Raw genomic sequence first — 25,666 nt, forward strand, 5'->3', positions numbered from 1 at the left:
CTTGGCAGGGCACAGATAACCTTGCAGGGGAATCATGGGGCTATTTGGCAAGGAGAGGCAGTGACACAACCTTTGCCTAGAGGGCACTGTTCAGCCCTGTCTCTGCATAATCATTTGGGAGTTAAAGCTTACAAACTTCAAAAGCACACATGAATTGCAGCGTTTGGACGTTTGGTGCCATCACTTGCTATAATTTGCCATGCTAAGTGAAGAGGATGCAGGTGGATAAGTTGTAGCCTAAGTGAAATGAAAACAGCAGAATATGCACTTTCACAAAAATATATAATATTTACACAAGTCGCCTTCTATTCAGTTTTTGCCCTAATTACCCACAGTGGAAATTAGTTGTGGGCCCATGGCAGTCTGAGATGATGTCAGACATTTTTATGGCAGTGTCGCCCTTCAGTCCAATATAAATTGGTCCTCTCCAACTCCAGACACCCCACATCAGATCTGTGTTTGTCATTACAGTCTGAATGATGGTTTTGATTAAATCTAGCTTTAAAAAAAAAGGAGGCAGTTAACAAGAGTCCCTGGATACAGTTTGTATCCAGGGATTCCTGGATTACCTACTAACAAAGGCAGAAGCAGTTATTACATGTTAGAATGTGTGTAGGCCTTACGAAAACTTAACTGGGGTCATAGTTATTACAAATTGTCACCCTGCTGAGATAGAAATATTTCTTGTAACTTTTAAGACTCTTAACTCATTAGCGTTAATAAGCTAACCCCAACGTTACCCATGTTGCCGCTAATTGCTAAACTGAGATGAAGAAAAAAAACAAAAATAAAATGGTTTAAATATTTAAAATATATCCTTACCATTCTGAAGTAAAAACAGCCTGCATTCATCTCTCGAGCTGTGTGTAGTCAGTTTTATTGACAGCTGAGCAGGTCCAATTAAACGCAGGTGACGTTGCCCTGGTTACCTGCCTCTCCGCTCACTGATGAGAGTTCGCCAGACACCCGCCAGCCAATCAGAGGCGAGTCTCTCTACCGATTCATCAGACTTTTCACATTTGATTTCCCCGCGTGGTCTAAATGCTGTTAAAGCCTTCTTCATCTAAAAAATACTCACCATATGTGGTATAAGGTAAGTTACCCTGCTAAAAAAAAACAAAAGCAAAAAAAAAAACAACAAAACAAAACAAAACAACGAAAAGAAAAATAAACGACTGTTCTCAATAGTAGCCATGATCCTGACAACAACCATGCCATTGAATCATAAGTGAACTAAAAATTCCAACTGGGAAACTCTTTAGTCTGAACTTACATACTAGTGATCCAAGAAGTTAAATGTGCACTGTCTATTAGAGAGACAGTGGATATCAACAGATGTCATTAACAGTAACAACTAACAGTACATTCACAAATAAGTTTTATTTTTATCTTTTTATACATTATAACCATATCCAACACATTTTTATATTATAATAAAATGACTCTTCTCCCTTGTCATTTACATAAATCAAAAATTTGTATATTAAGACTGCAAAATAGTACTCCTGTAATTTTTGTATATAGCTTTGTACACATACAAGTGACAATGCATCCATTTTCCTCTGAACGAATGCACATTTTTGGGGGGAATAAGAAAGGGCAGCCATAAGCAGAGAGAATACAAGAGCTCTAGCAAGACGGCAGGCTAGCAAGTAACACCACCACCACCACCACCATGTGACCAACACTGATTTGGGTTAAAATTTCGCAGTCAAACCCTTTGCACTACTGGCAATGTCTTAAGTTCCACTTGCAGTTGGTTTGTACTGTTATCACAATTAACTGGGTTAAAGCACAAGTAAAAGGTTTTCAAAAGCGTTTAACCCAAGTCTTTTCCAAAAGCACACCTCTGTTCTGGTTGTGTCCCAAGAGAAAGCTTGGAGCGCCACACGTAGCAGTACAGTGAAAATATAACCAAATACACTTCAGGGGAAAGTACAGACCAAGAACTAAGAGAAGAAAAAAAAAAAAGGTTAAATTAGTCAACGTGATTGAAATTTCATATTGACATTGCAGAAATTCAGGCTTCTGATAAAAACACCAGCTAATCATCCCCATCGTGATCTTGGGAAATAAAATACACATACAGTATTAGAAAGATAATAAACCATGCTATATCATCCCATGAATAGATTTTGATCATTGTTTTCTCAATGTCAATAAAGACATTCTGGCATATATCAGACCTTCACAGCATATGCCTTCCAAACGTGAGACACCCATTGTGGGATGTGAACTGAAATGTATGTTGAGGAAATGATGTCAACAATCAGAGTGCAGGTCACTGAATTGAAAAACAATCAAAAACATTTAAAGTACACTCATATACTGTTCTTGAATGTGCATCCAAAAGAAAAAAAAAAAGATCAGGCAAAACTGAAAAGCTTTAGTAGTCATGTGTACCCTCTTTGGTTTGTGACACTGTTCACAAAGTGAACTTTAGAGTGATCGCTGATTTACCAAAAAGTGAAAATGACTCCCGATAAGCCCATTTGTCCTGCACTCTCTACTTACAAATCTGATTATTATATTGGAGGTAATTGCAAAGACTCTTCAGACAACGTTTTAGCATTAGTCATGCTAAAACGCTGTAGTAAGTTTGACAAAGGGCTATTAAAACAAAAATAACTGCATTCACCTCCAGTAAAACCAATGCAGAACTTGCAAGTAGACAATCTGTTTGGAATTCTCTCTGGTCATTTTCAGCCTAACAAATCTTTACAGCAGGTAATTTATTAAAATAGAGTCCCCCAAGCCATCAACTGTTGCCATAGAAAAGAGATTAATACAGAATAGTCAACAATACAAAAGAAGTTTGTCAATCAATGCAAATTCAGCTGACATACTGGCAGCCCTTCAGTGCTTTTCCTCTGTAACAGTGTGAAAAAGTGAGCTGTGGCTACTCTTGACACTGGCATGGTGAAGCTGTTGTCTTACAGTACAATGACTCAACGGGCCCTGCTGCTGGTGAAGAAACAAATTTGGGAGGGGGGGGGGGGGGGCAAAACCGTTTTACCCAAGAGCAAGATGAAAAAAAGTGCCAATATGTGTGATGGCTTGTGTACGTGTATGTACAGTATATGTATGTGTATGCTAGCAAGACCCAGAGGTGTGTCACGGCAGTGGGGACCTGTTCACTCAGTACTGCGGGTGGGGGTGCTTGGCTGGTTGAGCCCCATGGTTTTGCACAACCAGCCGGCAAAGTCCACTTCCTCTACTTCTGATCGTTTGATGAATGTGTGACTCTGAAAGAAAAAAAACAAACAAATGGGAAACCACTGTTTGCGCTGCCAGAATAATCACCACGCAGAAATCAAATGAGCCAGTATTCAAACTATCGGAAAAATGAAAATGAAGCTCAGGAACATACCATCAGCATCTTCAGGTCTGCTCTCTCAGCTGGGTTTTTGATCAAACTGCAGACACAAATGACGCCAAAAAGGTTACTGACACGAGAAATCCTTAGGACAAACATTAGTGCTTCAGTCATTCCACTCACAAATATGTTTTGCTTATTGTTGCTTCACTTGAGAGTTTTAACATCACTGGGCACAGTGCGACACCATTAGGCCATTTCCACATTCATCTGCTACAGATGGAAAGTTTCTCTGTGTGATTTTGTGACATCAAAACTAGTTTGGATGCAAACTGTGGTTTAGTAACGCAACTTAGACAAGTGTTGTGTGGAAGCTTGAAAACTCCAGTGCACATACATGAGGATCAACTTTTCTGTGAAACAGGAGAAATCATGTGTCTAGTAGTTAAACTTTTAAAATAAATATTCGCACATTTATAGATTCTGGATGTCTGAATGAGGGAGAAAAGACATATAGATGTAATTTTATGTTTTTAACTAGATGACAACTTTTTATTATTTCCAAACTACCTCTGCACTACACCAATTTCTGCAACCACTCAGCACAAAACAATACTTACGCATTTCAGTCAGCACAAAGTTCTGTATTTTTGTTACTGCATAACATTAATGACAGAAGACAAGTGTAGACATTTCAGCCCTTAGTGATTTTCCAACGTTTACTACCTGATTAACTCTGATTATTCTTTCTTGGGCAAGAGTGGATAAGAGCAGTCTAGACATAGCTCCAGCAAACATGTCACTTCATAGCTCACCATTTTGTCACAAAGTCCTGGAAGTCATTGGTGAAGACACCAAGTGGCAGTTTGGGAGGCGGCTGAGGAAGAAACGAAAAGCAAAGATCAAAAACCAAGCAATTAAAAGGTGACGAGTACAGTACTGAGCGAAAAAGAAACAAAGGTGTGAGTGTGTTTCACAGAATATATTGTGCAACTGATAATTTATCACACCTCATTTACAATGTAGTCCAAAAGTTCAAAGATGGCCATGGCAGGTCTACTGTCCATCCCATGTCCTGTGAACAAGTCACATATCACAGACACAATTCAACAAACAAATTTATTTACAACACGTTAAGCAATCTTTGTCATCAAATTCTGTTTATTTATAGTGTTCTGGTGCAGACATGAATGCAGAAATGCTGTCATTGCTAAGTCTGGACCACATGTATGAGTTTTGTTACTAATTTTGTTATGATCATCTGTGTATTTGCGTATGCCTTTGCATTTCATACCGCTCACGGGCCTGCCCGGTGGTCTGGACCTCTGCATGTTGGTGTGAGGCTCTCCCTCGGCACCGTCCATTACGACCCGTCCGAAGATGGCCTCCAGCTCTTTGGCGTCTGGTGGGGGGATGGGGTAGCGGCCTATCGCCAGCTCCACCAGAGACAGACCCATGCTCCACACGTCAGACTGAACCGAGTAGTGAGTGCCCTGCAGTCTCTCCGGCTGTTGAGAAACACACGATCTACGTCAGAGGGAGCAGGTAGAGCCAAGATGCCAGGCAGGAGAGAGGGTTGGGCACAGAGCTGGGTGGGGAAGGCACAGGAAGTGGAGGAGAGGATAATGGAGGAGGACAGGGAGGAGGGGGTATGGCAAGGAGAGGTGGGGTGCGGTAAGGACAAGAGGACAGCGGTTGGGAGGGCTTGGCAGGAAGTGAAGAGCAGCTTTAGACTGTTGTAGTTAGAAGGGTGAGCAAGGACAGATGTGTGTGTCGGGAATTACGATGAAAGGGCAAGTGTCTCTGGATGGGATGGGCGTAGGATGGGACAGACAAGCAGCTTTCGACACTGCAACCATCAGGTGTCTAAGAGTTGGGGAATGGAGGACAAGAAAGAGCGAGCATAGTTGCCTAGCTCTTTGCCAAAGAGCCCTTTCCTGGGCACAGCCCTCGGTTCTTGGCAGGGAAGTGAGGGAGGGCCAGAGGAAGGGAAGGCAGAGGGGCGGGGCCAGTGAACAAGAGCAATGTGAGAAAAGAGGAGAAGGAAAGTGGGGATAGGGCCAGAGGAAAAGGGGTGGGGGCGCAGGCGTGCAGAGCTGACTCACCGACATGTAGGAGCGCGTTCCAACAAAGGAGTTGGCCATGGAATCTATGAGCTGGCCGCTCACACCAAAGTCGCACAGCTTGATCTCCCCGCGAGAGTTGACCAGAATGTTGGAGGGCTTGACATCTATGTGGCAGAGGGGATGTGGACAAACAAACAGCAAACAGCTTCAGTGAGACTCTTCTTCCTGCTATATCTCTAATGTCATCCACACTTAACACCTTACTAATGACTTAGGCTATCATATCCCCAGATAAATATAAAATAATAACCCTGCTACACTAGGGTTTTAATATATAGATTTGGGGATATACATACTGACATGAATGTATTTGCAAATATGACTATGTCTTCCATATGTATTGCATGTATCTCTGGTTTTCATTGGAGATACTAACATGCAGGATGTGAAAATAAAATTCCCTCCTAGGACAGTAAGAATGCTTGGCGCCCCCCGAGGTTTGTCTGTGGTACCATGTTCATCGAGCACGGGAGAAAATAGCCAACATCTCTTGCTGAGCCCCTGTTATAAACAGGCCTGGTCCTCCACATTTCCCACTCATCACTAAAAAACATCCTGCAAAATAATGGGGTATGACTGAGCCCTGCAATCTGTCCTCTGTGGCGACTGACCCCCTCCCACCGATCAAGGACATGTGAGGAGTGACTGAGAAGGAGGTGGCATGAAAAAGCGGGAGAATGATGGAGGGAAACACGGAGGGAGGGGTCAACAGGGCGCGGCTGCTGTATAATCACATCTGAGAGGCTGTAATTACCGACTGAGCTCACAGACAACTCTGTCCTAGAGTACCACCGACCCTGTAGCACTGTGAGATTTCACTGCGCTGCACTATGCAGGTCTGACCGCTGCCTTCCCCAGCACTTTTCATAACAACACACCCATCGTTCCTCACTGGCGTGCAGTGGAAAACTTGCCTGCTTTATACTTTGCTATGCTCTGACTTTCAATTATGTTTGAATGCAAAGATAATGTTTTTTACTAAGTCTTTTTTTCTTCGTGCTACTAAATTTCTATGACCAGGAACTCGTGATATTTCCAAATAATAGCCTGCCTTGCGGTGAGCAAGCTAATTCTCTTAAGACGTTGATTCAGTGCATATGGAAGAAAAAGCATGAAGACAATTAATAAAAATCTGAATGAAAAAGTACAGGGACGACTGGAGCCGGTCTAGTTAATGTGGCACATTTGAAGTGGTTTCACTAACAAAGAAAAAAAAAAAAAGTTCATAGACATTTAGAAATAGCAATCATACCTATATGCTTTTTGTTAGACTGTTTGTGCCTGTTTCAGAGCGGGAAGCATAATGACAGTGGAAAAAAATTATCTTTTTTTTTTTTTAATCTTATGTTTAGACTTTAACATTTGTATGGTTTGAATCTCTGCTTGTTGTCTCACCAGCATCAGCAAATTTTAGCCACCAGTAACACTAAAGGGATGGGAATCATTACATTACCCACAACAACCGTCCATTAAAAAAACATCTACACTGTATTATTGCTAAATGAGGTCAACTTTCCTGTAATCTGACCAAGCTCCCCTTACGGGTTACCCATACTGCATTTCTATACATTTTATGGCCATTTCCAGACAAAAACTATTTAAATATATTTCTGTTTTAAATTATTCATTTATTACATTGTTGTCAACAAACAGTTTGTCACACCACAAAATGTGTGATTACATGATTAAGTGCTTTAATTAAACATGTTGCACAATGGATTTTGAGAGCAACGTAATTTATTGCAACTCGAAAACACCCTTACCTCTGTGCATGATCTGGTGCTTCTCCCGCAGGTAGGCTAATCCTCTCAATACCTGTAAACAAGAGAGAAAAACATTTAACATTACACACAAAACCAGAGTGGGACTTATCTCAGGCAACAGTGTATATACACCTAAATATAAAAATAAGCTTTCACCTGTTTAGATATTAATTTTAATAATCCCTTTAATTTAGTAATTCATTTTTACACTTTGTCATTTGGACTTGATAAAAGAGCAAAAGTTAAGTATAACATGGCAGGCCCTGTTGTTTGTGACTCATGCATGACTGGGTAACACACAGCTAGTTAAGCAACACCACAAGAGACACACACCCACAATGGAAGAGTAGTGCATATGCAAAAAACATGTATAGTAACAAGCAGCAAATCTTTATACCACTGCCAACTTCAAACAACAACAATTTTTAAAATTACAAACAAGTCATCTCCGATATGCTGCTCTCAGGGTCACAAAAAAAACCAAAACAAAAAAAAGCAGAGCCTATACTTTAAAAAGTGTTGGTGAACTACTTACGGCTATGCTAACTTTTCCCAGGATATCTTCTGGAATTCTTCTAGCTTCCTTCAGGACCTGGTCCAAGGATCCACCATCCTGCAAAGACAAGTTGCACAATTAAAATATACACCATTTAAAAAAAAAAAAATCAAAACACACATGGCTCTCTGGGAACAAATATTTTGCACATGAGTAAAATACTGTGAAACTTTCTCATATACAACTACATTCATTCACTAAAGAGCCTTTGTCTCTCACCATGTGCTCCATACAGATGCTGATCTCACCGTCGCTGTAAAACGCCCCGTAAAAGCCCACAATGTAGGGGGAGTTGCATTCATGCAGCACCTGCAGCTCTCTGATAATCTGGTTCCTGATGGCAGGCTTGATTTCCAGGTGGATCAACTGAGAAGGGTAGACATGAAACCATGAGCTGCTGCTCTGACAAAGACAAGTGCATCACGTGCAGTAACGCCATTCACTGACCACCCTACATCTCAAACTAATACATTTCAGTGGGGCTGTGTCAACACATTACACTCAAACTATTCGAAATTTTACATTTCTCTTGTAAAATGGTGTTAACCGCAATAACAAAAAAAACAAGTTCAACAGTCAACACACAGCTTGACAGTCTACATGCTTAAGCTTGTTTAAGTTGCTGCTTTGGAGTCTATAAGCAGTCCAAATGTCAGACTAACCACCTCACTGTAAGTATAAAACACTATGCAATGATAGCTTTAAGTGCTCAACTGGTAGTGGATTTTTGAGGCAGATACACACATCTGTATTTCAGGGATTAAAAATCATCAATATACTGGCGAATATTCTCATTCTTTTTTAAATAAACCCATGAAATAGTAAAATACTTTTGATGAGGATCGCTTTGGGTTTTGTTAAAAAAAATGTGACTAAGATATACACTGACTCAGACATTTTACAGTGGAAAAACAAACTTGTCAGTGCTCTCTGATAGATATGGGACAAACTATGACTGAAGAACTGCCTGTAAATGACCACAAACACATCAGCATTTATTTATTGCAATTTCTTGTTACTTGTGAAACCACATGTACACCGCTAACAATTTATCTGTGTTAAGCTAATATCGGTGGATATACACTCAGTTTCCAGTTTATTAGGAATAGCTAGCTAAAGTTAATGCAGTCTAATACAATCGTCCTGCAATAAATCCTGCTTTCATGAAGGTTATAATATTCTGTTTTTATTGAGACTGTGTTAAAGAGGTGTGGATTTAACTTTCCGTTATTTTGGAGACTGAGGTATGTGGTGCTGTCGAACTGCATTGTGTTACACTGACAGGTGTGACTACTGTTTTGTCCGTCCCATTCAAATCCATGACAGTAGGCTTATATATGATTGTACTCGTACTTTGGGTAGATACTGATGTGTTTGTTATTGTTGCATTCAAATCACAATACACAGCGTGCTCGTCTCCAGACAGTAAGTCAGTGAGGCGCCATGTAGACACGGGTGCATCAAATCAAGTCAACATCAACAGTGCAAAGATAACATCTAAGCTGAACTTGGAAACCTGGAACAAGAATTTGTTTTGATTCAGCTCCTCCCACCTGTCACACTTCACTTGTAAGAAAACATTCAACAAATGTAAACTTTCACCTTCCGAGCCATGACCAAACCCGAGGGTTTGTGGCGGACCTTGTTGACCACTCCTCCGTTTCCAGCACCCAACTCACAAATGGGATCAAAATCCTCATCCTTCAGCTCCCCAACCTGGGCTTTCTGGGTGAGGAAGGCTTCCAGCCGTTTCCTCTGTTGTTCATCCAGGTCCAGCTCACCCAGTTTCTTTTGTAAGGCCTCGAGGTTGGCTCTGTGAGGACAAGACAGGTGGTTTTACACAGACAGCGAGAGAAATGATGAGACAGGAACATCTAACAACTGTATATAAATGGAGATGCATAGGACAAATGTTACACATTTCTAATAAATGTTGATAAGTTCTAACACAGAGCAGTCACAAGTATTCTCTTTTTAATACACGTAAAACTGATTTTAACCCACAGTAGTGCTACTCACTCAGATGCAGCATCAATGGTGTTAGAGGTGGCCTGTCCCTCCCCAATGGGCGTTATGTTCAGGGGCACCGGTCTTCTTTTGGGAGCCATTTCGTCAACTACCCAAAACGGCTATCTCAAATAATGCGCTAACCTGCAATGAGCTGGGCGGCTGCTTATCTAGTCTTTTCCTTGTTCAAAACTCAGTCTGAATAAAAGCAACAGGGTCAGCTCTAGGTGGCTAGTAACTTAGCTAGCTAACGGTAGCAAAATTAGTATACTTTCGGTTGCATGTCAGTTAGCTAATGTGGTAAAACGTATCATACCAATGTTCTTCTTAAAAGCCAGGTCGTTTGGCGGTACATCTATAGCGTTTGGAGTATGCACATTTCTATTTTTCTGCTTCTTCTATGTTATCTACCTGCTGCTACTAGCCATTAGCCACCTAGCTGCTACTAGCTAGCACCAGCTCCTGGAAAAATCGTACCCTGCGTCTCTCAGCTCTTAATGTGCAGCCCCTCGCTTCTCGGCTTCCACAAGACAACAGGCCGTCACGGTTTTACCGGCTGCTACACCGGGAGACCGACTCGGCTGGCTTCCCTCCGCAGAACGACGGCGTCCCAGCCACAGATTCCTCTGTGTTTCAGCTCGGGGTGTGGGGCTCTGAAGCGAAAAGGGCTTTGGCTCTGCTTGGTGGTGCTTCAGTACAGGAAGCAGCAGCTGCAGCATCAGACCTGTGTGACACCCACAGGGAGAGCCCCTCATAAATAGCGCGAGACTGACACCGTCTGACAAGTTGATACGAGGGATGCAGAAATCTCAGTGGAGATGTACGACATCTGCAGTTTGTGTTAACGCCTCCGGTATGCTGTTTTTAATGAGGAAAGAAGCCCAGTTTCAACCAAATCTTACCCATCCTTTGCTGCTATCTTATGTGTTTAATGGCAGTTAGAAATCAAGCTGCGAAGTACATTACTGCCATCCAGTGGTAGCAAAGGGAACTCGACATTTGCAAAAAAATAAAATCACATTCAAATCAAACACTAAGTTAATTTAAAAAGCAGAAATTACCCACACACACACACGTACGGGACAAAACATTTGCTGTAATTCAAATTCATTAATTCAACTTTTGAAAATCTAGTGGAGACTTTCACAAAATTGGACAGATCTGTACAGTAGGCCTGTTTTCCTCATAAAAGAACAAACCAGGCATATTTCTAGATATAATTGAAGTCTGAAGTAATACGTTCCAACTTTATTTAAAATGAGATTAGCATAATATACTGTATATTCCTCCATAGTGCCCCCGAGTTTGCATGTAGCCAACTCTGGCTACAAATAGATGAATCAAAGTTTCATTGTCTTTGCCTTTTTTACATAACTAAACTTTGCTATGTTGAAGTAGAAGATATCTAGTGCATAGACCATAGTAATTGGGTGAAATCACCTCAATTTGTTGGCAATTCCTGTGGAAAAAAACCCCTAAATTTCTTGCAGAGACTTTACTCATCAACTATTCTTCCATTCAAATGTTTTTTATGCTGTCATTTTGGCAATGTCCTTATGGTAGTGTATGCTATACCAGGTGTCACAAACATGTCTTGATTACTGACAGGGCAAATCATACAGACAACCTGTGCCTACAGCACCTAATCTAAGCTTCTTCACGTGCTCCTCACTCAGCAAGACACAACACCGTCTGGAACATCTCACAACTCAATTGTTGATGCAATGTGTCTGAAACACTCAGCAGAGAATATAATAGAGTGAAAACTGTTTTCTCACAGACATTTAGAATGGACAGTCTTCTGACCTTTCCAGAAGTCACAATCTTCCGTACCAACCCCCAAACCGTCGGGAGAATAAATAAATAAATAAAAATAACAGCCCACTTTATGTATAGATTAAATTTAATAATTAAATAAAAATGAATGTTTGTGACCCTATGGGCTAATATACACCCAATAAGCACAGCAAACTAATACAAGGCTGCGGCCTCCCTTTGCTCTCAAAACATCCTTAGTTCTTTGTGGTATTGATTTCACAAGATGTTGGAAACTTTCCTTTGAGATTCAGGTCCATGTTGACATGATTGCATCGTATAATCTCTGCAGATTTGTCAGCTGCACATTCATGCTGTGATTCTCTCATCGTACCACATCTCAAAGATGTTCGAAGGGATTCAGATCTGGTGACTGGGGAGGTCACTGAAGTACACTGAACACACTGCCATGTACATGAAACCTGTTTGAGATAGCTTTGTGACATGGTGAATTATCATGTCACCATTAGAAGATGGTAAATTGTGGTCGTAAAGGGATGCACATGGTCAACAACAATACTCAGATGGGCTGTGGCATTCAAATGACTGATTGGTATTAAGGGGCCCAAATTGTGCCAAGAAAACATTCCTCACACCATTACATCACCACCACCAGCCTGGACTGTTGACACAAGGCAGGTTGGGTCCATGGATTCATGCTGTTGATGCCAAATTCTGACCCTACCATCTGTGTGCCTCTGCAGAAACTGGTACAAGACAAGGATTACAGCTACACATGGTTTTCATTTCCCTTTTCTTAACAATTAAAACACTGGTGGCCAAAGAGTTTAAGGTGCTGACAAGCTAGTTGCAGTGACCTCAGATCCAGTGTGGACCTTTCTAGCTTGTCACTCATGCAAGAGGAAGAGAAGAGAGGCAAAAGTGTTCCCTAAAACAATTGTATAAGCAATATGACACCGATAGTCTACAATGACTGCTGAACATTGGTTTCATTCTTTCCACATCAAAAATGCTTTCATACTTTAAGACTTTTAAGTTTAAAGAACTTGTTTTCTTCCTTCTTGTTTGCTTCAGTTAAGGCTGATCATGACTTTTTAGGAGAGCACCCGCAGACATGCTGCAAGCTGTAATCAAGGTGTGATGCATTTGTCCGAGTGGATTCAGTCATCCAAAGTTGCTGTCTGGCTGAATACATACAGTCTTCAGTATTTTCAAAACAAAACGATAGACAGGTTTTTAAGAACTGATTTTAATTAATTCCACACGTCAATAACAGCTGTTAGAATACGATCATTTTAAATTTTACAGTTTTATCCTCAACAGGCATCAAAATGTGTCCCCAGATCTGAGCATTTGGTACAGGACATAATCCACACTTTAAACAGTCCTCCCAGTCCTCAGTGGCATCAGCTTCAGGTGCCGCTGCCCTCAACAGCTTCTTATATTCTGTTTGCCTATAGGAACAACTGGAGGCGATTCAAGGCTTAATAAAATATTATTTAAATTTTATTGTCTTTTAATATGAACATGTAAAAAAAACACAACAAACAAAACATTTACATCATGGATTGTAAGCCTCTGCCCATGCTACCTTATGCATTATTATAAGAAGAAGAAGAGATGCCACTACAAAAAGACCAGACCCTCAGTTCTCTCCAGCTCCAAAACAATCTGCGAACGTATCTGGCTCAGATCCACAGAAGCAACCTGTACCACCTCTCACCTTTAACCATAAGGCAAAGAGAAGTTTAGGAGATCCGTTCAAATAATGATCCTCTATACCTAGCAACAAATGAACAAAGTCATTTTTATATGTATAGCAGTTACTTACAAATGCAAATCGCCTAGTTAATGACAGGTATTAGAGTTCTTTACATTATTTTTGCTTCAAAGCGCCTTATATAGAATATCCTTTTCAGGGATAGACTCCAACGTAGTACAGGCAAAGTGCCATCAATCAATTTTGTGTGATCACCAAATATTTTTCGCCACTACACTGATTTTGTAAGCCATGTCAATGTGTCAAAAGGAGGAGAAAAATGGAAGACGAGATTTGACTCAGCCTACTTTTTCCAATCATCAACCCTATCACAGGATGCGCTTACCAACAGTTAGGCCCCCGGATTAATGTGTAAATGTCAGCAAGGCAAAAGGAAACCAGATTCTAAGCTGATCAAACCGCAACAAAGGGATGATGAGCGAGGGAACCATACCGTGCAGAACTCATCTGAGTCACTACTTTTTTTCCCTCCCAAGTTTCTCACAGTGGAGTAGGACTGCCGCTTTTCTAGTTTCACATTTTCTGATTCCCATGCACGAGATGGTTGAGAGGATCTGGTCACAATGGTCAGGGATCCTTGATTAATTAATTAATACTCACTACACGACGGCTTTACAAAAAAAAAAAAAAAAAAAAAAGCCATAAATTTGGGATGAAGTTTCAGATGAAAGTGCAAACAGCTCTAGCAACACAGCAACACCTTTTTCTCTTCAAGCAAATGCTGATGACCTTCCTGCAGACAAACCTGATGCCTGCACATGCAGCCCGTGTATCCTTATCTGAGGAGCAGCGATCACATAATGACAATACTAGTGCAGGTGCAAAGGAATATTAAGCCTACAGCCTGTAGCAATTAAAGTCCAATTCTATTCCAGCAAATAGATATGACCTTATCTACATTGAAAGGAGGCCGAGGGGGATTGTTGGTTAAAGCAGCTGCACTTGTTCCAGACAGGACAATTTGTAATCCAATCAATGACTTTAAGCTTGGTGGGGTTTCACTTACTGACACTTCATTAAGTTTCGTTGCGTCAGACATGTTGAACCCACCGTGCCAAAATACAGTGAGTGCTTCTTCGACCCAGGTTGGATTCACTCACAGGAAAAGAAAAGGAGCGTTCATCAACAGCACAGCCATGAGCCTGGATGAAATTTATGTCAACACCTAAACCACAGCAGCAGAGGTGTCCTGCTTTCCGCAACCACAAGCTCCTGTCTGTACAAGAACTACAGCCAAATATTATGTAGATTTATTACAAATAATTGTTAAGAGAGCACGAAGCAACGTAATAAATATTATCCTTGCAGAGAACAATGCCAAAATGAGGGAGAAAAGGAGGACAGCACTTCTGAATCTTGTTCTATGACTGCCCTGTAGCTCTAATTTTTTCTGTTTCTCACTGTCCATTGCTCAAACTGGAAATGTCTAAGGAAAACATAAATGAAACAGAACACCTCTCAGACTGGGGTCTCATCTGCTGGCCAGCTCAACTAGAAATAAAAACAATGGGCTCCAGTCTTAACCTCTAAAACAAACAAACAAACAAACAAAAGGCACCAAAATCTTGTAACCATTTCCTGTCAGGGAATTCTTTAAATGCATCTGCTTTGGCACCACTGCCGTACAGTAATTTTGATGAGTTAGGTCTGCTATGTCTGTTAAATGCCGCTAGATCATTTCCAATAAATCCTGTTACAGCACAATAACTGCAGAAATGCTTTACAGTGGCACAGTTCCACCCATCACCAACACCTACAGTCAGCTTGGTTAACCACAAACTAATTTGTCCTTCAACAAAGATGTTGTTGCTGCAGAGGAAACAGAGCTGCATGAATGATGGAATTAAAAAATAAAAAACAAAAAATGTAGGAAAACAAAATCTCCAGTGTAAAATTGGCTTCAGAAAGACTCATCAATTCTTCTGTCCTCTGCTTCTTTCTTAGCTATTCTCTGGTCAGTCTGCTAAGTTTTTGTGACTGAGGTAGGTTCTCTTATCTAAGGACAAAATAAAAATGGAAAGCATTACACATTGAGGCCAGTATTGTGTTCTGCTCTTTCATAATTAAAAGGATAAATTCCTGAAAACACCTTTTCAAGCTTTGAATTCATTCTCTAAACAAAGAAACAATAACACAATAGGAGAGGTTTTAATTTGCATCACACTCCACATACCTCTGCATTTGCCTCCCCGAAGTCATTCATGCTCTTTTTCATTAGTCGTTTTTGACCTTTTACCAAAAACTACTGAGGAGCCACCATTTTCAACTTGCCTGTTCATCACAAATGTGACAAAAAAAAAATCAGACGCAAACATTGAACGCCCATGGCTAAAAGAGCCTGTAATCCCAAGTCAAATACAAAGAGAGACAGGGTGGTAGAGAGGAAATCGTCAGGAGAGAGAGGAGAAAAGGGGGTGGTGGTGGTTGTGGTGGTGGTGTTGGGGTGCTCGATCCATTCAGTTTCTTTAATAGAGGCAGGACGGTACAGATATTCACTGCAAGGTGACGGTTGGCCAAAAAGAGATAAGAGTTGTTTCCAGTGGTGTACAGTACAAACAGGAATCCTAATCACTCTAGATTGAAGATTCATTAACAGTGCATGTTTGAGTGTGTGTTTGTTTTGTCTGGATATAAACCAGAGCTCCTAAAAGGCTCTGATGTTTGGGAATAAGGGAGGGTCGTTGCATCTAGTGGATTGCTGTGTTCCTGTCCTCAAGTTTTTAGCCCCCTGCCTCTCTGTCTGTGTGTGTGTGTCAGTCTATGAGGGGACAGAGCTGCGGGGTCAGTAGGCAGTGACCAGGTCCTTGTCGTAGTTGTATCGGCCCCTCTTTGGGGCAGGACTGTCAGCGCTGTCCTCTGTGTCCTCACTGTCTCCTCCTGCCCCACCCCCTTCCTCCTCAGAGGAGGAGTCAAGAGTCAGATCTACCACTGCACCTCCTCCTGGTGCCACAGCAGGTCCTCCTGTGACTCCTGCCATCCCCACGGAACCGCTTCCAGATTTGCCCGTCAGGCTGGTGCTGCTGTGGGCCGGTGAATGACCGTTTGCCTCAGGAATGCCTGCAGACAAAGATGCCATTTGAAAAAAATATATATCAGAAAAATTTTATGAATTTGCTCTAGCAAACTAATGCACAGAAAAAAAATGCCCACATTCAGAAGAAGAGATAAATGTATTTGACACTTACATATATCAACAACAGGATACTCTGGTGTGTTGCTGCGTTCTCTTTCCCTGTCCCTCTCCTTATCATCTCTGATGGGTCGCCAGGAGCCGTCAGTTAAGTATTCAATCTCCTCAATGTCCTCACTTGTCTCCTTGAGAATCTCAGATAGCAGCCTGAAATACACGCGGCTGGTTAGAGTTGCCTTACAAAACAGATTTCACACCAAAAAAAAAAAAACAAAAGCAACAGAATACTCAGAGGCCTGCACTGGTTGAATGCAGTTTGCCACTATTTTTTTTTACCATTTTTTACCATTTTCATTAAATAACAATCTGGTATTTAAGTTACGCTCCATGAAGAAAAGCAACAAAACACGCCCAAATCCTCAGCTGTTCCAAATTATCAACTGAACACTGCATTCATTCTGTAAATTTCACAGGCTCTAAACACCACTCTATAAACCTGACATCATTTGGTAATTTGGCAACTGATACTAAAACCTCAAGATCAGTTAAAGAAGGGACTTTCACACAAGCTTAATTTAAGGAATGCAAATATACCTTGGAATGAAATCGTAACACAATGCATTCAGTCTCTGTGAAAGTAAGGGAGTGCCTGTGAGAATTAGCAAGAAATAACACGCCCTAATTGTTGTGGATTAAAAAAAAAAAAAAAAAAAAAAAAAAAAAACTCTGTCATGAAATTCTTTTGATAAAAATGGGCTGCAGGCTCATCTGTGTTTTTCCTACTCCATAAAAAAAATTGCAAATCTCTTTGTGACAACATACCAGAAAACCAAAAAGACAAAATGTGAAAAAAAAATTTGGCACCACGCCTAAAAGAGTACTTTTAAGTGTCAAACTACCATAGGTATCCTGCAGGTCACGTGCCGCAGTGACTACTGTTGAGACTTCCAGAGTTTCCACAATTACGTGTTTCTCTAAATTATAGCATTGTTGGAACAAGTAGATCAACTAGAATTATAGCCTCATGGCTGTGGCCCCTGCCAAGTTGCAGTTTACATCCATCTCTGTCCAGACTCATCTATGTTTTAAAAGTATTCGACTACACTTTATGTTTAAATGTGCATTCACTGGAAATTGGGTAAAATATATAAAACCTAATTAATCAGCCTCAGCAGGACATTCAGCTGGTCTAGTGGCCTTACTCCAGGTGGAGTTAAGGCTGACAGTGATTTTTGCAAGCAGGTAGAAGTTGTGAAAGAAAATGCAGTCTCTGCTGGTTTCTGGCCCATCCTGGTTGTGATTTTCTTGGCCAAATGACATAATTTCCAAAATACTATCCAAACAAGATTTTCTGAAATATGAAAAAATAAGTTCACTCAGTTTGGTATAGAGCTACAAACTGAGGATGACTTCAGATAAAGATCAAAATGTGCTTGCAGCTTTAGAGAATAGTAAGAATTTAAGAATAAAAAAAAAAAAACATTGCACAAATTACCAGTCTAGACAAGATAAAATAAGACTGGAGAAGAGGCTTTGTGAGTGGTTACAAGAAAATCTTTAGGGGCAAAAATAAAATGAAGGCAGAACTGAAAAAGGTAAAGAGTTGCGGTGCTAAAGATGTCAAAGTGTCAATATACTGAAAAGAGCGTTTCTTTAGTGAACTCTGCATTCATGCTTGAACTATAACATTCCTAAATTGATGAAATTAAATTTTTCGTGCAGAGATCGCATACTTTTCTCAGGCAACAATGATTGTGAACTGTACACAAGAGAGCATTACACAGAAAGGCATATGCTTACATGTGGCACATTGGGGGATTGTTTAGAATAGTAGAAGACTCGTCAACTATTAAGATGATGTTTCATACTTTTAACAGATAAACAGGAGTCCAGTATATTAACTATTAAGATTTCAAGCTACTAAAATAACAAAGACGTATATACGTCAAAGATTACGTAAGAGATGCAAAGGCATACCAATCCATGGTCACTGGGTGGCAGTGTGGTCACATGATAACACTGCATTAAATATTACATTTTATAACGATCATTTTATATCACACAAAGATGGGACTTGGCCTGATTTTAATAAAAACAAAAAAAATTGCTGAATAGGGGAGAAAAGGGGAGAAAGAGAGAAACTATCAGATATGACTTTCCTTTGTAAAATATTTTCCCGTTTGTTGAATTAAAAAATTAAACTCTGTTCCACAGCACTTCGCCTGGTCTTGTCCTCTTCCACAGGCGGATTACTAAGAGGCTGATAAGGAAAGTTCTTGTTCTGCCATTAACTAGATTACCAAATCAAAAGTCATCCTCTCCTTGTTGGAGACGGCCAGGTTTTTCTGGCATGTGTTAATTTTTGACACTTTTATTGAGAGAAGAGAGAGGGGCGTATGGAAAGTCCGGGGAGTTTTCTACCAAAGTTTATACAAACTCTCTCTCTCAGTGGAAGGGGAAAAGTGTGACACAAGACCTTATTCCATCTGAGGTGAGGAAGCCAGCTGATACATCCTAAGATGTCTGCACTTTTATTCAACCACTGCTGATTTCCCAGTGGAATTTAAAAAAGGTGATGTGTCTTCACTACATTGTAGTGAAGATTTTGAATGAATTTAAGGTATGAAGGTAGGTATGAAGTGTATTTTGCCACAATTAGCATATGAATTCTTGAGTTTTGGCAAAAAACATGTTTTGTCAGGTCATAGAGACATTGACCTTTGACCACCAATATCTTATCAGTTCTTCCTTGAGTCAAAATGAATGTTTGTGCCAAATATGAAGAAATTCCCCTCAAGCTGTTCCTGAGATATCGGGTTTACGAGAATCGGACGGACGGACAAGCCGAAACATAATGCCTCCGGTCGAGTCTGTTGTAAGAACAGACATAAACAGTCAACACACACACACACACACACACACACCAAATTCACCAGATCAAAAGTTCTGAAATATAACCTGCCAGCAGATGTAGAAATACAAAACAAAATGGATAGTCACCCTCTCATGCCATGCAAAACATTCAAAGCCTTTATAATAAAAACATAGTAGGCTGGTGCATGGTTCAACTTGTATCAAGAGTCTTAAAAATCCCCCCTAACATCTGTGCAGCTTTAATTATTTTCCCCAGGCAGGCTTCAACACACAGGGCTGTTATACTACGCACAAGTGTGATTTTTTAGAATTTATTGAAAAGAAGATGATGCTGCAGGGGTGGGACAAGTCAGAGCACGTTTCTGTCTCCTTACCCATCAATTGTAAGCAGCTCAAAGGGAGCAGGCTTGTCACAAACAGGGCAAGTCCACGTGGGCTTCTTCTCGTTCATCTGCAGGAAGAAGACTGCGTCGAAACACTGAAGATGGGCACAAGTTAAAACTCGACATGGCACACCGAGCCGCATCTTCACCAACTGGGAAAAGTGGGAGGAAGAGGACAAAAAATATTAAAAGATATCAAACTTCATAGCGTGACAAACATTTAGGAGACTCAGCACAGCTTAAAATGTCAGATGCTGTCACGTAGGTACACTCACTGGACAGATGAGAGAAACCCGAAGGCCTGTGGTCGCAATTTCACTTTCCGGGTCAAAACGTAGTTTGTCTTGGACTGCAGATAAAGAGGAAGATAATCTTCACTCAGATAATATGTTGTAATGTACGACATTAAATACATAATCCAGTTCTACCAAATACAACGTTAACAAAACATTTAGGAGTCAATTGTTTGATTTATGGAAACAAAAGTCAAATGAGTTTCTATAAGGATTTTCACGTCCTAGAATAAAGAGGAAATTATGCAGATTATAAGAGTAACACCTACTGCGTTCGCGACAGCGCTCTGCACTCTCAACAGAGCAGAGTTTGAGTTGGCTGAAGAGGTCTGCTGCAGTGAAGACCCTCACTAAATACACGGCAACCGAGTACCGCTGAAAACACAACAATTCAGAGGTTGTGAGCACTGATTTCAAAAGGCTACCAATCTAAAATAAACCAAACAGAGTGGCTTCTAAGTATTCAGACCCCTTCACTTTTTGCACAGTTCATTGTGTTTTAGATTTACATAAAAATGACAATTTTGCCCACCCACGTCTCAAGGAAATCTCCTGTTTGTTTTCATCTCAAGAAAACAAACAGGGTCTGAATATTTTGGAAATAAGAGATTCCAGTAAGTCCTATTAATCCAAAAAAAAACATGTTTTTACTTTGTCATTATGGATTACTGAGTGTAGACTGATGAGTGAAAATGACAACCATCAATTTAAAATCAAATCTACAACTCAACCCCTGATTATATAAGTCAATTTAATGCAAGACATCCTCTTAGAGTATAAAGGCTTATTACATAAATATTAGGAAAACCTAACAGCAAATTCTTTCTATCAAAGAATCCCAATCTCTTGGGTGAAATCTTGCAGCAATAAATCTGCAATGACACTCCTCTCTCAACATGAACATTATACTAAACACTACAGAACACTGTACAAAATATTAAAACAATTACAGGAAAGGTGTGATGCAGGCCATATATCTGCTGTCAGACATTTAAACTGCTTTAACTGCTTTACAGATCCTAATTAACAGACAAGGAAAACTGCATGAAAAAACCTGTTTCTTATTGTGTTTAGTTTCACCTTTCGCGTTGCTCATCCTAATTGTTTTACACAAGAGCTCTAAAGAAGAGGGTGCCAACAGAGGTAAGAGTGTATTCATCCGTCTTCCAGCTGCTTAACAGGATCAGGATTGTGGGGGCAACTGTCAAGAAGCTAGCTGAAGTAATTCAGCACTTGGCCCTCAAGAGCCATTTTAGGAGTCATACCACATACAGCTGAGTGGGACCAAAGAAATACTCAGAAAACTTTGTGTCCCAGCTTGCCTTGGTGCTCTTTGTAATCTACCAGGAGAAGAAGATATCTCCTCTAATTGCCCTGTTGCCACCATGACGCTAAACTCGGCAGAATATGAGATTTGGCCTCAGACTCTCACCTTGCCAAAGTTTCCCCAGGTGATGGTGACTCTGTTGGTGACACTGGAAAGATGCAACCAGGGAGTGATGTTAACAGGTCGACAAGGACGACGGGGTTCGACACCAGGCTTATTAGAGGGGTAATATCCCTGTAAACACAAAGAAACACACACAAATGCCAAAGTATTATATAAGTTATCAAGTAATTTATCCAGATAAAATTGTTTAAGTGATTTGTTTAAACGACAAGCATGGGAATTCCACCTGAAGGACTTACAGTTTAAAATACTAACATAATAATACTAATACTGATTGTGTTAATCATACAGTCACTATTTATAACCTAGAGACACAAAACTACAAACAGCTTCTAGTTTTTCTCTTTTGCAAACAATTAAAATGGAAGTTAGAGTTTCTCTGCAGGATGAGCACTGGATGAACACAACATTGCAGCACGCGCTCTTCGTGGAGGTTTAAGCTTCCCACTAGCACATAACACAAAACACCACAACAGCTTGTAAGTCACACAGAGACTGAGGACTGTGGAGTTTTCTACCGAAGTCTTGCCAGTGAGCTGATGCCTTCAGGTTGGCTAACCAGTACTGAATCTGTAACTGGATATTTATATTTCTTGTCTCAGTCAACGTTGGCCACGAATAGACAGTAAGTCTGGCACCGACATCCAAACTAGTGACTAAATAGCCGTGGTTACATGCACAAGTTGTCTTATTCTTACTGCAGTCCTTCCGATTGAAGATTTCAGGTCAACTGTTTACATGGGACGTGATTTAATTTGGCTTGGTGTTTACATGCACCAACGCATTTAACCAGAACAGCTGTGTGGCCGGCGCAAAGACGATGAATGCGTCGTGCATGGAGAAAAGTACGTCCCTATGCATTTATGTCAAGACAGAGAGACAGAAAGAACACAGCCAGGAAAGTAAACAAATAATCATAAACTGTTTACTTGGCACAATTTTTCTTTTGATCAGTTTATGAAAAGGTTTAAATTACACATCAGCAATAGACTGAAATTTCAGTGGGCATGGGCCTGTATATTCTGACTGAGGTGTTTAGACGTAAAGCAATCAAGGGAAAAATTCTTTGACAAGAACAGAAGATCTGCCCTGCTTTAGTCATGTTTGCAATCTGAAGGTGGGGCAATTATCTCAATTAAGTGAATCAACTCACCGGCACATGACAGTAGGACTGGTTAACCTTGACCGCAATGTTGGGAGGATACTGGTCCTCCTGGACACCAATGGAGTCTGTGTAACAAATTCTGCAACAGAGAGTGACAAGGGAGAGAAAGATTACTATTAAAGGACAATCTGACCATTCAGTCTATCAGCATGACTGCATCTGTATCTGTCAAGACTTTGAGCACGTCAGAACTTGACTATTCACATAAATCAATGAAATCTTCTATTTTAAAGGATGATTACCGGGGGGTGTCTGATAACCAAATAGTCACTGGCAGAACTAGCACATTCGAGACAACTGGACAGTGAAATATCTTTGAAGTTTGAATGGGAAATCCTGGGAACTTACCTAAGAACCACTTGGATTGATCTGATTCCTGGACGAAGCTCGCTGAAAAAAATAGTCACATATTAAAATGAGCATCAGTTACATATAAATTTATCTGGTGTTAACTGAACACTGCAGATCTGGAAGGAAATGCTGGACCTTCTTACCTTGCATTTCTGATCTGGTCTGCTTGGTTTGGTGTTAACTCAAATATGCATTGACTGTCCTGCAGTTTCTCATTGTTCTGGGCAACTGTTAACAAGTGCAGGCACATTCAATTACAGCACAGAACGTAGTTGAATATGTGGAATAATATTTATCCAAAATGAATTATTTAAATAAAAGGATAAAGAAACATCAAATAGTCTGCACTTACTAAGCTCTGTTGGTGGCAACAGGGTCTCCAGAGTTTGGTAGAAGGGCAGTGGCACCAGCTTGACCTCTGCTGCAGGTGTGGGGATCGGTTTGGAGATGCCATTGAGGTAGTCTGCGCCCTGAGAGGTGGCAGTGGGGGAGGAGCTGATGGGTGAGTAGGCAACTGGGACGCCCTCTGGACGCCGTGCTGCAAGCCAGCCAGATGTTTTGGGGAAACGCGACTCGTAGAGCTGCCTGACGTTCTTCAGAAGCTCCGGGCTGTATTCGGTCTGCACCAGCCTCAATGCGCGCCCCACCAGGTCTTGCTTCAGCCCACTTTTGCTGCGACCCATGGAGGCCAGCAGCGTCTGCAGGTCTGAGACCCGGAAACTTTTGACCATGTTCTACCAGGAGGAAAAGAAAAAAAAGTGAGATATGCATGGATATTGAAGTCTGTAGACAGCGAAAGTCTAAATGACAACGTCATGACTTTACAAGTCATTAGACTCATTTTGAGAGCCATGTTCCTATCCAAGACATGCAAAGCCATTTACCACCACAGTGCTAATGATTTTGGATTTGTACTACTACTGACTTTTGTCAAGCAACTCACAACTTCAAATATTTTTTTCTTTCCTAAGCTGTTTGTTGTTGTTACTTTTCTGGAGGTATTTATGGAGGTATTTATGGTTTCTATTCTATCATGTGAAAACCTTGAAAATTGGAATCCAGTACATTTGTGTTTATATTTTGAGAGTTACTCCAGTGAATGTATCACATTTCTAAATATACTCTGTCTGGAAAAAAACTCAATTACCTTACATGCAGCATTTAACATGACATAGCAGGTGACTCAAACTGTTTGATTCCTGCTAAAATTAGCTTCTGTACTCAGGCACTTTAATCCTACAGAGGCGTGAACCTGCTTTGTAATTAGCCGGCTATAGTAAGAAGTCACACCGCTCCTCCTTCTGATCGCCAGCATTTTGGGCAAGTCATTTTCATCATTTCACCTTAGAAGCCCAAATTTGCAATAGCAGTTAAAATGACTGCACCTCTGCATTTCACAATGTTAGATGCACACTATATGTCTATGTGCCTTATACATCATGTAAGACAACCACAGAAAAAAACTGACAACAGGGCCCAGCTCCAGTATAAGCCTAAAAAAAATAGGCATGGACATCTTGGGCTGTGTTTAGTTTAAGGATGTAAAGCAATAAGTTCAAAGGGAATCATAAAAATGATAAAACACACAACTAAGAAAAGATGTAGTAAAAACTATAGCTTGGATCTTTATTTGACAAGAGGAGGAAATAATTTGCCTAGTACAATGTTTACATGTACACCAAATTCTTTACGGGGAAGAGCAACGTACAGTATGAGAGCTTCACCGTAGGTCAACACACGGAACGTTGTTGTTATTAGAAAAACCTGAGGCGTTTGACATGCTTTAACATACAGCTTTGTGTCTACATTAAATTTGCACAACAATGCGGCTCTCCATCGGGATTCTGATGGAAGCTGCGCAAAAATTGCAGCCATAAAGTCAGTAACGTTGCAATTTCTTTAGCTTCATTTAAACATCACCAACATAGCCACCGCTATCGGCTGGCTAGCTTCTCAAAAGACTGGACTGTCGGTATTCAATCATGGCAACTGGAAATTTTGACAGGTGCACAGCTCCGTAAACTATCAGGCTAACTCCAGAAATACAGTACCGTGAGCCAACTAACGCCACATATTAATACGAAGGGAAGCACGCTAGCCGCAAACCCTGATGTTTGTATGGGTTCATCATTCATTTTCGGTGTCTTCCTTTAGAGCCAGCGTGATGCTAGCTAAACCAACGCATTTTCCTAGTTAACACAACCTAGCAGGCTAATACGTTAGCGGCGCAGGCTAGTTCGTTTCGTCGTGAATGCAATACGCCTCATTTGTAAGAGTACAATCTCTTAACCATGTATAAACAAAGCCCACATTTCCCCCACGACCGGGCTGAATTCCACCCCACACTCCGGCGCCCGTCTCCCATCAAACCAAAGCTAGCCAAGCTCTACTTGCCATCGCTTCCACCAGTTCGGCCGCCATCTTCGAGCAGCAGTACCGCGAGAGTCAGAGACGACGGCTAGTCTTTCACCAATGAAACGCAGAAACTGCCTTGATGGACGGGCGGCTAGAACCAATTACAGCGCGAGTTTGACCAGCTCCAGAAGAGGAGTAAATAAAATAGGCGGGATTGCCGCGATTTAAAGTTACAGTACAACTTTTTAAAAACACTAAGAGACAGGTCTCATTTCTAAAATAGGCCTCAGTGTCTATTAATGATACCGCATGCCAAAGTGTTTTGATATCCATAAAGTTTC

The 25,666-nt window shown here is 40.8% G+C and overlaps 2 protein-coding genes across 2 annotated transcripts; both read right to left on the minus strand.

Annotated features, from left to right (window-relative positions):
* Positions 1-1,365: 1,365 nt before the first annotated feature.
* Positions 1,366-10,480, minus strand: map2k2a (mitogen-activated protein kinase kinase 2a). The gene is made up of 11 exons (XM_041040625.1): positions 9,781-10,480; positions 9,364-9,574; positions 7,981-8,127; positions 7,741-7,818; positions 7,206-7,257; positions 5,422-5,546; positions 4,611-4,824; positions 4,327-4,391; positions 4,132-4,193; positions 3,371-3,416; positions 1,366-3,245 (listed from the first exon to the last, which is right to left on the minus strand). Exons 1-11 carry the CDS (start codon positions 9,867-9,869, stop codon positions 3,135-3,137), a joined length of 1,200 nt encoding a protein of 399 aa, XP_040896559.1. The 5' UTR covers positions 9,870-10,480; the 3' UTR covers positions 1,366-3,134.
* Positions 10,481-12,791: 2,311 nt separating this feature from the next.
* pias4a (protein inhibitor of activated STAT, 4a) lies at positions 12,792-25,397 on the minus strand. Its single transcript, XM_041040773.1, has 11 exons — positions 25,365-25,397; positions 23,323-23,704; positions 23,114-23,198; positions 22,968-23,009; positions 22,608-22,698; positions 21,437-21,565; positions 20,274-20,379; positions 19,987-20,060; positions 19,703-19,863; positions 16,510-16,661; positions 12,792-16,381 (listed from the first exon to the last, which is right to left on the minus strand). Exons 1-11 carry the CDS (start codon positions 25,389-25,391, stop codon positions 16,107-16,109), a joined length of 1,524 nt encoding a protein of 507 aa, XP_040896707.1. The 5' UTR covers positions 25,392-25,397; the 3' UTR covers positions 12,792-16,106.
* Positions 25,398-25,666: the final 269 nt, after the last annotated feature.

The sequence above is a fragment of the Toxotes jaculatrix genome, chromosome 6 (assembly GCF_017976425.1).
Source record: "Toxotes jaculatrix isolate fToxJac2 chromosome 6, fToxJac2.pri, whole genome shotgun sequence".
NCBI lineage: Eukaryota > Metazoa > Chordata > Actinopteri > Toxotidae > Toxotes > Toxotes jaculatrix.